Source organism: Eptesicus fuscus, chromosome 22 (assembly GCF_027574615.1).
Source record: "Eptesicus fuscus isolate TK198812 chromosome 22, DD_ASM_mEF_20220401, whole genome shotgun sequence".
NCBI lineage: Eukaryota > Metazoa > Chordata > Mammalia > Chiroptera > Vespertilionidae > Eptesicus > Eptesicus fuscus.
Window position 1 is genome coordinate 44,309,849 of NC_072494.1, and position 13,272 is coordinate 44,323,120.

Genomic DNA, 13,272 nt, shown 5'->3' on the forward strand with positions numbered 1-13,272 from the left:
TATTCTTTTTTCTTTCTTTTTTTTGACGGTCACACACCTGCCTTTATCGTGAGCAGCAGGAGGGACATTCCAGCAACGGGGCAAACATTAACCTCCAGCAGCAGGTCCGAGCGCCGCCCGGCTGCACCCTTGGGAGCTCACACACAGACGCCGGCGCAGAGCAGCAGGAGAAGCTCTGTGTGTCGGAGAGTGGGGTTGGGGCGCTCCGGAGAGGCCGTGGCCTGTGCCCCAGATAGGGCTGACAGTGCTGACACCAGGCCAGGCCTTGAGATACGGTCTCATGGCCCCTCCCCTTGCACCTCACAAAGTAGCCTTGTGAGACAGAACACTGTCAGCTCTCTGAAGAACAGGATGACCCTGTGAGGAACATGGTCGTCAATAGCATGGCCCTGACATTATTTGGGAAAAACTGTTTTGTCTTGGGTTGCTTACTCTGCAAAAACAGGATGTGGTTAATGTGCTTACAAGGTGGTCTTGCACAAAGGGTCGGGGCTGCTCTCTGACCTCCCTGTGTGGAGAGAGAACAGCCGCCGGCCGGCAATAAAGGCTCCCTAAATTTTAATTTGGTTTGGACTCCACAACATTTGTAGTTCACCAACTAGTGGACATCATTCTCCCCAGGCCCTCTGCATCTAGGTCATGGGACCCCGACCCCCTCCTGCTGCTCTGGGGGGCCCTGGTCCTGACGGACCCTGGGCAGGCCCGCACTCCCCAGGATATTCCACACCGCGTGTCCCGGCGCCCGGCCGCGGAGAGGCCTCCACATCCCGTCCTGCGGGCGGGTGGACAGCCACGCAGAGGGGGAGCCCCGGGGCGCACGCAGCAGGAGGGCGCAGATTTGGGAAGTGCACCGAGACAGCAGGGGCCATGCCCAGACTTCCCGGTGAGCCGGCAGGTGGCCCCGCTACAACCAGAGCGGTCGGGGCCCCACACCTCCCAGGGGCCGGCGGGCTGCGACCTGGGACCAGCCGGGCGCCTCCTCCGCGGTTCTGAGCAGTTCGCCCACGATGGGCCTAGTGCACCCACTGAACGAGGGCCTGCGCTCCTGGTCCGCCGCAACCTGGCTACCCCGAGAGGGAGTAAGGGGCGTGGCTTCGCAGGTACCTGGAGAGGGGGAAGGAGACGCTGCACCACGCAGATCCCCCCACACACACTCGTGACCCACCCGCCCGCCCCTGACCGGGAGGTCACCCTGCGGTGCTGGGGCCTGGGCTTCTAGCCTGCGGACATCACCCTGGCCGGGCAGCGTGACGGGGAGGACCAGACCCAGGACATGGAGCTGGTGGAGACCAGGCCTGCGGGGGGCGGGACCTTCCAGAAGTGGGCAGCCGTGGGGTGCCCCCTGGAGAGGAGCAGAGACACACGTGCCATGTGGAGCAGAGGGGCTGCCCGAGCCCCTGACCCTGAGATGGGGTTTCCTGATCCGGCCCTGGGCCTGTGGTCACAGTTCTGGAAACTCTCTGGGCCCAGGACTAGGGCTTCCTTTAGGACCTCATGGCCCTGCCTCCGCCCTGGCCTCTCCGGGTGGAGAAGGAGGGAGCTCCGCTCAGACTGCCAGCAGTGCCCGTGCCCTGGGCTCTGGGGTGTCTCTCCAGGCCTCTAAGGTGTGAGGCCGCTGTCTGATGGGGAACTGAGCGATACAAGATGAGCTGGCGCCCTGCTTTGTGACGGAGGACCTCCAACTCCCCTTTCTGCAAAGGGCACCGCATGTCTGCGTTCCTGTCAGCACGTGTGAGGAGCGAGGAGCTGGCCCGGCCCTGCCCATGGGGCCTGCCCCTGCCCCCACACCATCGTGCACACTGTGCACATTCAATACAGTATTTTGTATATCAATGAAACCTCAATAACGTTGTTTAAAAATGAAAAAAAAAAGCTTTTTGTAGAAGTCACGAGTGTACTTGGCGGAGGCGATCTCACAAACGGTGAAGAGCGAGCTGCCGGCCAGGAGCCCCGCGGCCACCGGGCTGGGTGTCCGCGCGCGGCCTCGCTCCATCGTGCCGCACGAGGTAATCGGCCACTCCGCGCCGGAGAGGCACACGGGCAGGAGCCCCTACGCATCTGTTTTTTAATATATTTTTATTGATTTCAGAGAGGAAGTGAGAGGGAGATAGAAACATCGATGAGAGTCTCACACAGCAGGTTCTCAGCCAGTATTTGTTGACTGAGTGCATCAGCGTGAATTCGAATAGAATCACACTCAGGCAGATACCAGCAAACGCATCCGTGTAAACACACTCACCTCTTCCAGGACCAGGTCTGCGCCTGCGCTCGCCCATTGTAAACACCGAGTTACGCGGCTCTTGGGAGTTGTACTTGAGAGGAAGGGCTCCCCTGCCCACTCTCAGGGCCGAGGAGGCCCCTTTAACCTCAGTCTCCCCCTCGCTCTGTGCTGACTCGAGCCTGCACTGGTCTTAACGCCCGCAGAGCAGCATTCCTTACGTGACTCGGCTGAGGAGCAGCAGGCACAGAGCTCGTTTCGGTGGGAGGACTGTCCGTACAGACAGCCGGTGCCGGGCAGGGCAGAGCCGAGGCCTTTACACCCAAACACCGGGACTTGGACTCTATCCAGGTGCGCAGAATCAGACTTACCTAAGAGACATACCCCACATAGTGTCCACGCCCAGACACCCAAGCAGCGTCTGAAATTCCTTTTTCTAGCCCGGCTGGTGTGGCTCAGTTGGTTGGAATATCAATCGATGCACCAGGTTATGGGTCTGATTCCCGGTCAGGGCACATACCTCCGTTGTGGGTTTGATCCGGGTCAGGGCGTGTATGAGAGGCAACTGTAGCTCTCTCACATCGATGTTTCTCTCTTTCCCCGTCCTCCCTTTTTAAAATCCATTAAATACATATAAATAAATTACGTTGTCTGTTCATAGGTGTTGGGAGAGCACACACTTCTCACACTTGCAAAAATGTTCTTCACTGTCAGCGAAACACAGGACAACCCCAGGGAAGACTCCTGCCTCTGAGCCTTAAGCCTGTTAGTTGGACAGGACCAGATATCTGCGGGGCCCCATGAAAACAAAAATGCAAGAAAGAGCTCCTTCTTAAAAAACCACTAAGAATTTCAAGACAGCAACACCAGAGCACCAAAGCGAGCCCAAGAGCCTTCTCGGGGGCAAGAGCGTGGCAAGCTCACCGCCCACGGAGCCTGCTGGGGCCCGAGAGTCCCCGCCTACTGCCGCCTCCTCCAGTCTGAGGGCCTCCTGCTTAGGAAGCAGGGCCTCTGGCTCTGGGCTCTGAAGCTGGCCCACCGCTCTGCTCTGCGGGGAGAGCCGCTCTGCCCTCCCTCTGCCGCCTTCCCAGGACCACCCACAGGCTGCTGCCGGCGGAAGCTCCTCGGTCTGCTTAAGAGCATCTTCCAGTGACTCCAGAGGTCCCCACCCGCCAGGGTCCCTCCCCACGTGCCAGCAACCAGAGCCACGGGCATGCTGGGAAAACCTCCCCAGGCCTTTGCCCAGGGCCAAAGTCTCCGAGAACCGGAGGCCACACCTACAGAAGGCCCTGAGGACATGACCCCTGACCTGGGCAGCTCCAGGGATCCCAGGGAAAGAGGTGGGGTTTGGGGAGGTGCCCTGCAGGCGACAGGCTGCCTGAGAGGAGCAGGCAGGCCCCCTTCTGGGGCCAGAAGAAAACAACACCATCAGGCACCGCAGGGGCTGGCCCGAGGCGTCCGGAAGCCTCTGCAGAAAGGGGAAGAGCCAAGGGCGGCCCAGAGCTGCCACCCCCATGGGGACTGGACTGCGACAGCCACCCCAACCCCAGGAGGCACGGCTGGGGGCGGGGAGATGGGCCGCGGACGGTTCCTCTGCCCTGACTTGCGAGGCAGCAGGGTTTCTTCAGGGAAGAGCCTCCCCCCAACAGAAACAACCCAACTGCGCCGAGCGTGCCGCGCTCCGGGGCCAGCTGGCTCCGCGGCACCCGCTCCACACCGCAGGCGGCATCATGACGAGGAAGGGCCACGTCTGTCCCAGGGACATGCCCTCAGTCAAAGCACTTACGGTGCTCACTTCCTGTGAACACAGGCTTCCGGTGACCCTGTGCTGTGCCCACGCCGCCCTCACAGGCCCGGGGCACAGCGCGGAGTAACCTGTCATCCGGCCCTCACGCCTGTCTCTCACAGGAGCAGTGGGCACGGGCCCGCCTGCCTTTTGCTGGGACCTGTAAAAGGTCAGCGGGCCCGGAGGCACCAGCCGGCCGGCGGAAGTGCCTGGATGGGCAGGAAGGACAGTGAGCGGCCCTCCCATCCCAGGAACCCAGACTTCGTTCTGCTTCTCCTTGTTCCCACGGAGCATTCGCCTCAGCAGGCAGGCTCTTGAAGACCAGTCAGATGATGTCACTGTTCTGCCCACCTCCTTCCAGGCCATGACCTCATGGCCTCGCTCCCCAGGCCACCTTCATGGCTCCGTCCGCCTTTCTCAATGCATCCCAGCCACACAGCCGTGGTGCCACCCTCAGACACGCCTGGCACCCCTCGGCCCTCTGCGCTTGCCCGACCATCCCTCTCCCAGAATGCTCACGGGATGCCCTCGGCTTGCTTTCTCTTCTCTCCGGCAGTGCCTGCCACACAGCAGGTGGCTGGTAATTGCTGAGTTAATCACGATGCCTTTCTGTGTCCGCGTTATGAGGCTACGCTCCCGACGTAATGAACGGGGCGCGCAGTCAGCATGCCCAGGTCACTCAGCTGAGAGGCTGTGGAGGCAGCATGCAGACTCGCGGGTCTGATTTCCAAACTCTTGGTTCCCATGACGTCGCACTATTTCCCTGTGAGCAGTGGGCACTGTAGAACAATCTTGATTTGAATTCAATCTACATCCCTTCACTATTCTGTGACCTTGAATCTCCGCCTGTCTACATTTCTGAAAAGTATGGATACAACACCTGTGGGTAACAAATCCTGTGCCTACCCATCAGGTGTGACCGCGGAGCCTTATTCTGGGAGAGGGATGGTCGGGCAAGCGCAGAGGGCCGAGGGGTGCCAGGCGTGTCTGAGGGTGGCACCACGGCTGTGTGGCTGGGATGCATTGAGAAAGGCGGACGGAGCCATGAAGGTGGCCTGGGGAGCGAGGCCATGAGGTCATGGCCTGGAAGGAGGTGAGCAGAACAGTGACGTCCTGCCGCACGGACATAAGGCGACGCTTCCGGTGTCCAGAGCCCTCCCTCTTCTACGTTCCCTTAGGAGCCAGCCCAGCCTGTCCCCACCGCAGCGCCTTGCTCTGCCAGGCCACAGGCTGGAGGAGGTGGTAGCCACCCGCCACCCGCAGCCTCCGGGACTCCAGCCACGGCCAAGCAGGCCTCCGGACCCCCTCCCGCGCCTCCTTTGCTGTGCAGGGTGGCCGGGCCCCAACCAGGCCGGCAGGGAGGTGCTCTCTGCTCAAGTCCAGAGCTTGGCTGCATCTCTTGCCGGGCACAGTGATCCTGTCTGCGGGCTGGCATTGCGGCGAGAAAAGCAGGCCCAGCCGGCCCAGAAAGCACCCAGCAGAGTAAGGAGAGGAGAGAGCTAGTCCAGACGCCCGGGACCCACACCTGCCACATGGGCACCCGTCAGACCAATGGGTGCAGTTCAGGGTGAGCACTCACAGGACTTGGGCTGGAACGTGACCAAAAGGGTAACCAAGGAGGACAGCCTGAGGGAGGGGCAGCGTGCCGCGTACCAATTCAGAGGCAGGACTTCTCCAGGACCCCCGAAGAGGCCGGCTCCTCAGCCTGGAACCTTCCAAGGCTGGAGGGACCGAAGGAGGGCGCTGGGCCCGGGGCCTCCCTCAGCTCTGACCTCTGTGGCCTCCAGCTCTTCTGCTCGCCCACCCACACCCTGCGCTGCCTCTGCGCACGCACCTTGCAGACATCAACACGTTCACAGCACAGCCATCATCAAGGTCACCAGGCCCTGCCCTCTCCCAGTGTGGCCGCCCCGCCCCTAGGAAGAAAGCACTGCCGTCAATGACCCTCTGCACCACCACCACCACCACCACCACCACCACCACCGGCGGCAAAACCAAGAGAGCGGCACGGCACAATCCCCTGGCCAACTGACCACTGGCCTTCGCGAGCACCACGTCTGCACCCCCCACCCCTGGCTTGTGCCTGTCAAAGTGGGAGCTCCTCCCGCAGCTCAGACTCCAGTCTGAAGCGCCCCGTGTCCCACTCCCCACAGGCCCAGCCCGTGGGGGGCCAGGTCTCCCTCCTCAGGGGGAGCTTCGAGATCGGTCATCTCCAAACACAGACTCCTCTGTGGCCTCTGCTACCCGAGAAGACGGAGCTCCTGCTGGTAGGACAGCACAGGGCACGTGTCTTCGTCCTCGTGGCATGGCCGAGGCCAGGGCACCGAAGGCTGGTCTCGCCCGCAGTGGGGTTCCAAAGGCTGGGCTCCCCCGCAGTGGGGTTCCAAAGGCTGGGCTCCCCCGCAGTGGGGTTCCAAAGGCTGGGCTCCCCCGCAGTGGGGTTCCAGAAAGTTTTTAGAGCTGCTCTTTCACTTCCATAGGACACTGTGGCGGCCGCAGCTCCAGGAGCCTGAGTGTGCTCACGGCTGCCTGGTCCCCTTCTGCCTGGTGAGCCTCCCCCCAAACCCAGAAGCTTCCTCCCAAACCTCTGCCAAACTCCCAGCTCCTCCAGTCTGCCCCTCCCGGGCCTGCTGGTCCTCCAATCTGCAGAATGCATCTCCCCCAGCCTGGGGCCCCTGGGCACTATACAGCACCCCCCCCCATCCTTCCTGCTCCCTCTTACGGACCGGCCCAGGGTTCCCAGAAGGACACTGACCAGCTGCCGGAGACGGGTGTGGGGGGGTGGGGGGGCTCTGCAGAGATCCACCACAGGCCAGGCCGGCGGCCCGGTCGGCACAGGGATGGGCTTGGCGGCCGCACCAGGGAAGGAGGAAGGGAACTGGCTCGGCGGGAGCGTCTCACGGCCTCCCTGAGGACCCGCCCGTGGGGCCTCCTCCCGCCCTCTCCCTAGTGCAGTGCCCACTCGGCTCCTGCCGCTCTCGGCTCTCTTCCCAGCTTTTTGGTTCAGGAGACGCCAAGCGGCTGCTCACGGGCTCTGCACCAGCATTCCTGAGGCCGATGCCATCCACACCTCGCCTGCCAACCTCTCAGACAAAAGCGCCTGTCGGGAGTGGTGCTCCCTCTTTCCTGGGCCTCTCCCCTCCTCCTCACGGCCCATCCTTCCATTTTCATTCCCCTGGAAGTTTTGCTCACACACAGCTCCTGGCAAAGGCCTGGCTCCACAGTCCGCCCCCAGCTCTGCGTGTCTCCCTTCTGTTCCGCTCACTCCACCAGCCGCCCTGGGATGCTCCCGACCACAGAACACACCCACCTTCTAGAACTGCTGAGAAGGCCAGACCCTCAGATTCCTCACAGTTGAAGTTCTAGCCAATTCTGGGGCTTTCTTCACTCAGGGCCCTCAGAGCTTGGGGTTCAAGAGAAACGGCAGAGGCCCCGGGGACCCTGGGACCTTGGCAAGGTCTGTTAGCCCGGCACGGTCTCCTCTGGTGTGCACAGCGAGCCTCGCCGTGGGCAGTTTGGGGCTCGGGGCCTCGGACGCTCAGCGGCCACATTACCCTCCTTTCCCCGGGGCCCCACTCCCTCCCCCTCCAAAGGCTTCTGTATGCCAAGCTGCTGGGCTCCGGCTGCGCCGGAGCATGAACAACGCGCACGGCCACATCCAGCACCTGTGGGCTGGCTGCGCGACGCCTCTGTGCAGGGTCTGCGCGGCCGGCACCGCCCGGCCTGACACACCGGCCTGGAGGGGCCCGCGCTGGGCCCAGAGCGGGGCCAGAGGAAAGGGAGCCCCGGTTTCCTGCAGCACCAGCTGCCCCTCGGCAGTCAGGGCGCGCGTGCCGTGGGAGCTGCTCTCTGGAAGCCCAGGAAACAGGAGGAGGAGCTCCTCTGGGAACGGGTGGCCCCGCTTTCTGAGGTCAAGGTTCTTTCCCAGCCTGAGGCGCTGGGGGGGCAAACGGAAGGCGCAATCCCATGCAGACATTGCCGCTCTGAGAGGAAGAGGTGAGGAGCTTTAATCCAGTCCACAGGGAAAGGAAGAGGGGGAGCATGAGGGGCAGCTCCGCCACAGGCCCCGCCCCGTCTCCCTTAGCCAGAGCCGCGGCGGGACGGGGCGTGCGGGGCAGGGGCGGGCCTCAAACCACCGTCTCACAGTGCGGGCACGGCCCGGCCCACTCTGCTCCTGGGACCCAGAGGCCACCCAGCCAGGCGGGCTGCAGAGAAGGCCCCCTCTGGCCTCGGGCACCTAACTCAGCGGCTGCCGCTGCTGCGGGGCCGGGCGCCTCAGCCCACAGTGACGCCGAAGCCACAGTGGAACCTGCTGCGCCAGTGGTTGAGGAAGGCCCCCAGGGCGAGGGTGACGGGCAGCGGGGGCATCTTCTTCTCCAGCACCGCGCCCACGCACCAGTTACTGTCCACCACGCCTGCACAGGAGATGCGGGCCAGGTTAGGCACCCGGGCTTGGAGAAAGGAGTCGGCGGAAGTGAGGGGGAGCGTCCCCGCCCCCTACCTGCCCCCCATCCCACAACAGCTCCGGTGCGGTCCCATCACCCTCACCTTTGAACACCATGTTGGCCTGGGGCAGAGTCAGGTGGTAACCAAAGGAGAAGGTGGTGTCTTGTAGCCTGGTGTTTGCCTCAAACTCCACGCCAACCTGAACCTGAGGGGGGAGAGGCCGGTCTCTGTAGGGACTGCGGGGTCCTGGCGGGCCGGCAGCAGGAGGCACGCGTGAAATGTGTGGGAAGCGCAGGCGGAAGACAGCCGGTCAGCGGGGCCTGTGGAGGCCCAGGGTGGGCACCAGGGCACGAGTGGCATGCGGTGGGGGGGTCAGTCGTCTCACCTGCTCATTTGCCCTGTGGTAATAACTTGCATGGGCCCCACCTGATCCCACATTCAATGTAGCGACCCAGTGTACAGCTGTGGAAAGCAAAGGCGGAGGACAGGAGCATTACTGCTGTGGACACAGGCCAGGAAACCCAGCCCAGGCCAGCATTCCCCTCCATCACGCCCTCGCAGCACACCGGAGTACTTCCCCGCCAGCGTCAAGATGGCCCCCTCTTCGCCGGGCCGCCGGTGATACACTAACTCTCCTCCCAACACCAGCCGATGTGTGAGGCTCTGCAGGAAGTGAGCGACCACGATCACTGGGAGTGGGAGACACAGAGTCAGGCCTAGAGACAACACGCCGGCCTGCCCTCCCCCGCAGGGACCCCACCCAGCCTGCCCACAGGTTTCTTGTCTAATCCCTGAACTGTGCGATGATGAAGACTGCCAACATCAGCAGGTGGGCAGCCAAGATAAAAAGAACCCTGTCCCAATTCTCACCCGACTCCCCAATCAAGTCAGGATTTCCGAGGGTCAGAGTCGCTGTGTAGTCATCTCCCCGGTACTCGCCGTCAAACTGCCAGGTCAGGAACTTGGACTGCTGTGTCTGGGATGGAGTGCAAGAGGTAAGATCTCCCTCCCTCTCTGCCATCACTGTCGCCTCTGCTCCTCCCCCTGGGGCCGGGGAGCAGGACATTCATGGAGGAAAGAAACCCTCGGATGGAGGCAGGAACCATGGGTCACCTGGAAGACAGCCTTGGCTCGGAGCCGTTCTGCCAAGAGGAGCAGGACCTGGGCGTTGAGGCTGCCACTGCTGTCCCAATCACCTACCACAGTGGGGAAAACCTGTTGAAGAGCTAGACAGTCAGGCTAAGCTGGGCTAGGGTTCCATTCAGCCCAAACCCAAATACCAAGAACCCAGCGCCCCCTAGTGGAGCCACAAAGAAAAACTCCCACTCAATCACACAGTGTCCCTCCTCTCTTCCCATTCAGAAGAAACCCAGAGGAACAAGAGGTGCCCTCCCCATACACACACGTTTCCTCCTCCTACAGGCGGCTCTTAGAGGCGGCCCGGCGTGCGGAGCCCTCACCTCGGTGGGGCTGAGTTGCCAGTCCCCTGCGTAGGCCGCGTGCAGGTGGTAGCCAGGCAGGCCCAGAGCACTCAGGTGCACAGTGTGCGCCACCTGCGGGAAGAGAAGCCGGTGGAGGAGAGCATTCCTGCTGCCTCAGGCCCCATCTCACCCTTCATCCCGGCCCCATCCAGGCCTTTCAAGAATCCCAACTATCCAACACATACTGAGGGTCACCTGACTAAAAGCAACAAGTCCCACCAGCAAGGGAGTTAGAGCCCGGCTCCTCCCCCCTCTTCCCGCAGCCCGGCCGGGCAGGGAGCAGAGGAAGGAGGGGGTGGGCCGGGCAGGAGGCGCAGTGAGGAGGGGCCGGAGAAGTGGGAGCACCTGGAAATGGCTGCTCAGAACCTTGTTGACAACGAGCTTCACTCCCTCCATCTGTCCTGGGAATACATCTGAAGGTGGGAGGGAGGGAGGGAAGGAGTAAGCACAGAGAGGAGCCCCGACCCCAAGGAGCATCCCCGTGCGTGTCACAGCAAGCGCTTTGGAGGAACTGGCCTCCCTTCCGGTTCTGCAACAAAACGCCCCACTCCATTGCGGCACCTGGTCCTCCCTGAGGCCGGAAGCCCGGCGTGATCTCCCTTTCCTGCTCCCATCCCTGCACGCCAGCAGGCAAGACCCCCCGCCCCCTCCACCCGAGTTCAAGCGCTCACCTTTGCACAGGCGGTGCAGCTCATCGAAGCTCCCGGGGTTGGGCAGAGGTTCCTCTCGACGGGGGCTCCGGCGGGGCAAAGCCGCCATCGGAGCCAGGCCCAGCGTGTTCCCCATTTCAGTCCGGAGGACGAGGAGGGGCCGGGGTGAGCCTGGGAAGGATGCTATTCCTCCCTCTACCCCCCACGGGCCCCACCCCCCATCATCCGGCTCCCCGGCCCCGGAAACTTCCACATGGTCCGACGCTGGGCCTGGGACGAGAAGAGCGGGGCGAGGGCACCGGTGTGGGCACTGAATCGCAGGCACAGTCCCGTCCCACCCCTGGTCCCACAGCCCCACCTGCCATCCGTCCCTTCCCCCTCGCCAGCCCTCCCCCCACCGGCTCCCCCGCTTCCTAGTCTTTCTACTCTCCATGCCGGGGCCGCAAGGCGAGGTTCGCCACGTACCGGTCGCCTTACCGTCTCAGACCTTCGTGCTGCCCCTTCCCCCCCGGCACACCCCGGTCATCTTGATGGGGGCAGCCATCTTGAGTGATGGCAGGACTGCGGCTTCACGCTGCTGTCTCAGCGTGGTCATGAGCACCATCTTGGAACCGGGCAAAAGAAGGCTTTTAAAGACCCGGCCCTCCCGGGGCTGGGCCCCGCCCAATCTATTAAAAACAAGCGGCCTCGATCTCCCAGGGGCCAATGGGAGAGGAGGAAGCAGAGGAGTGGCAGGCGCCGCGTCCAGAGAGCTCCAGCCTTGGCGCTGCGGGGGCGGGACTTGCGGGCCGCTCCCGAGACTGACTCGGAGAGGATTGGCTTGGGCCGCGGCTTCTCCAGGGTCGACGTGGGAGCGCGCGGGACTCTGGAGGGAGCGCCTCGGAGCCTGGGCCGTCGAAGCTCCCTCCACCATACCGCGCGGAGACCTGCCTTGGAGCAGAGGGCAGAGGAACGACGGGGAAGACTCATTTTCAACCCGGGTTCAATGGCCCCTCGGCGCCCCGCCCCAGGTTCGCCTGGGCTCCTGCTCGCAGGCCTCCACGACGCTCTGCAAATGCGAGCTGCTCGCCTGCACAGCCGTCCTAGGACGCGCTCCTGCACTCGCTCTGAGTTCTGCTGGTCCTCTCGGAATGGGACCCGTGTGAGCGCCTGGGGTGTGGAGGAGCAGGGGCTGCAGCCTCTATTCTAGCAGAACGGCCCCTGAAACAGCTGCCCCTGTAATTAATCAATCCTTCCTTCCCTGATTCCCCAGGCAGAGGGCCCATAAAATCCCGGAATATGGGCCCCGCCCCCAAGTGCGCTCCACTCCAGGGCCAGGCGGGAGTCAGTGGAGTGCCTTCCAGCACTGGGGGCTCCACAGGGAAATAAGGGGAGCCCTCGCTGGTCCCCGCATCTCCACCCCCCTCTCTCGGGAATGTCCTGCTACAATTTGACCGCAAAAAGGAGAAAGATGCAAATGCTTCTGATATCTACTCAGCTGACTTCACCCAGATGCCTGGGGAATGGACCTCCCGCCCTCCCTATCTGGGCAGAGGGGTGCTGTGGCCCCTGCTGACTCACTTCTGCTGGCTACCAACTCGACCTGATAAGGTGGTCCAATGACCAGGGACCTTCAACTTCTACCCTTTAACGTGAACCTCTTTTCCTACCAGAGCCTTCCAACGGGGTGGAGAGCAGAGGCTGCTTTCTGACTGGGGGTAGGGTGTGATAATTGGTCAACATGTTTTCAACCCTGTCTCATCACACATTAACTGAGGAAGGGACCAAACGAATCACCTGCCCTCTGACCCTCATCCCTACCCCTAATTTCAACTCCTTTCTCCCTTCTTCTGTTCCCCAAAACCTCTTGCGAGTTGCAGTGAAGGGGGGCGGGGTAGAGTTGGGGAGACAAAATCTACTCCTAATGGGACAGTTATTGAGGGCTGAGGGTTGATATGTCAGAGCTTCCAGAGAAACGTAAGCACTCTTACTTCCTGCAGCGCTCAGAGCTAGGGACTGCTACCCCGGACCCCAAAAGAGTGAACCTCCAGTAGGCCTAAAGGACACCCCCTTGCCGCCACAAAGGCCTGCACCAGGCATCCCCCATGCACTTGTCCTCTCCTCCCCCATCTCTCCAACTTGTTTACTCCAACATGTCCACCCCAATGTCCCTCCACAGTCCTCGTCACCTGACGGGGGTGGGAAGCAGGCAGACACGTAGCCCTGCCTCCCCAGCCAGGCCAGGCGCAGGCACAAGGACAGAGGCGCTGGCCAGTGGGGAGCATCCAAGGAGGACCAGGTTTTCACTGGGGAGAGAAGGGACCCGTTGGAGCGGGCACCTGGGAAGGGCCCCTGGGAAGGGCTGAAGGCCGCCCAGCTTCAGTGTTGCCCACCTCCACCTGTTCCAGGCCACCGCCCCACGGCACCACCAGGGCGCTGCTTGTAGCGATGGTGCTGCTCACCATCTCTGGCCTCGAAGGTGGGTGTGGAGGGGAGGGGGCTCCCAAGGAGGAGGCAGTAGGGGTCCTGGCTGCCCATCTGGCAGTTCTGTGCCCAGATCTGCCAACCCCAGGGCTCAAAACGAAGACCAGCCCCCTCTAAAGTGAGAAAACCCATCCAAAGGCCTGGAGTGGGAGGCCTGTTTGGGCTGGGCACCGGCGTGGCGTCGCCGGAGGCCAGGACTCAGTATTGGGGACCAGCTGAAAAGGGCGG

The 13,272-nt window shown here is 62.7% G+C and overlaps 1 protein-coding gene across 3 annotated transcripts; it reads right to left on the reverse strand.

The window, feature by feature from the left end:
- Positions 1-7,986: 7,986 nt before the first annotated feature.
- TOMM40L (translocase of outer mitochondrial membrane 40 like) lies at positions 7,987-11,154 on the reverse strand. Of its 3 annotated transcripts, none has more exons than XM_054711528.1 (10): positions 11,059-11,154; positions 10,603-10,851; positions 10,277-10,344; positions 9,911-10,003; positions 9,564-9,665; positions 9,321-9,426; positions 9,017-9,139; positions 8,836-8,912; positions 8,553-8,655; positions 7,987-8,455 (listed from the first exon to the last, which is right to left on the reverse strand). In XM_054711528.1, the coding sequence occupies exons 2-10, from the start codon at positions 10,715-10,717 to the stop codon at positions 8,280-8,282; spliced, it is 963 nt and encodes a 320-aa protein (XP_054567503.1). In that variant the 5' UTR covers positions 10,718-10,851; positions 11,059-11,154; the 3' UTR covers positions 7,987-8,279. The 3 variants fall into 3 exon arrangements, with proteins under 3 accessions (XP_054567503.1, XP_054567504.1, XP_008151297.1); XM_054711529.1 differs by having other exon boundaries at positions 11,047-11,154; XM_008153075.3 differs by having other exon boundaries at positions 7,987-8,419; positions 11,059-11,152.
- Between the last annotated feature and the right edge of the window lie 2,118 nt (positions 11,155-13,272).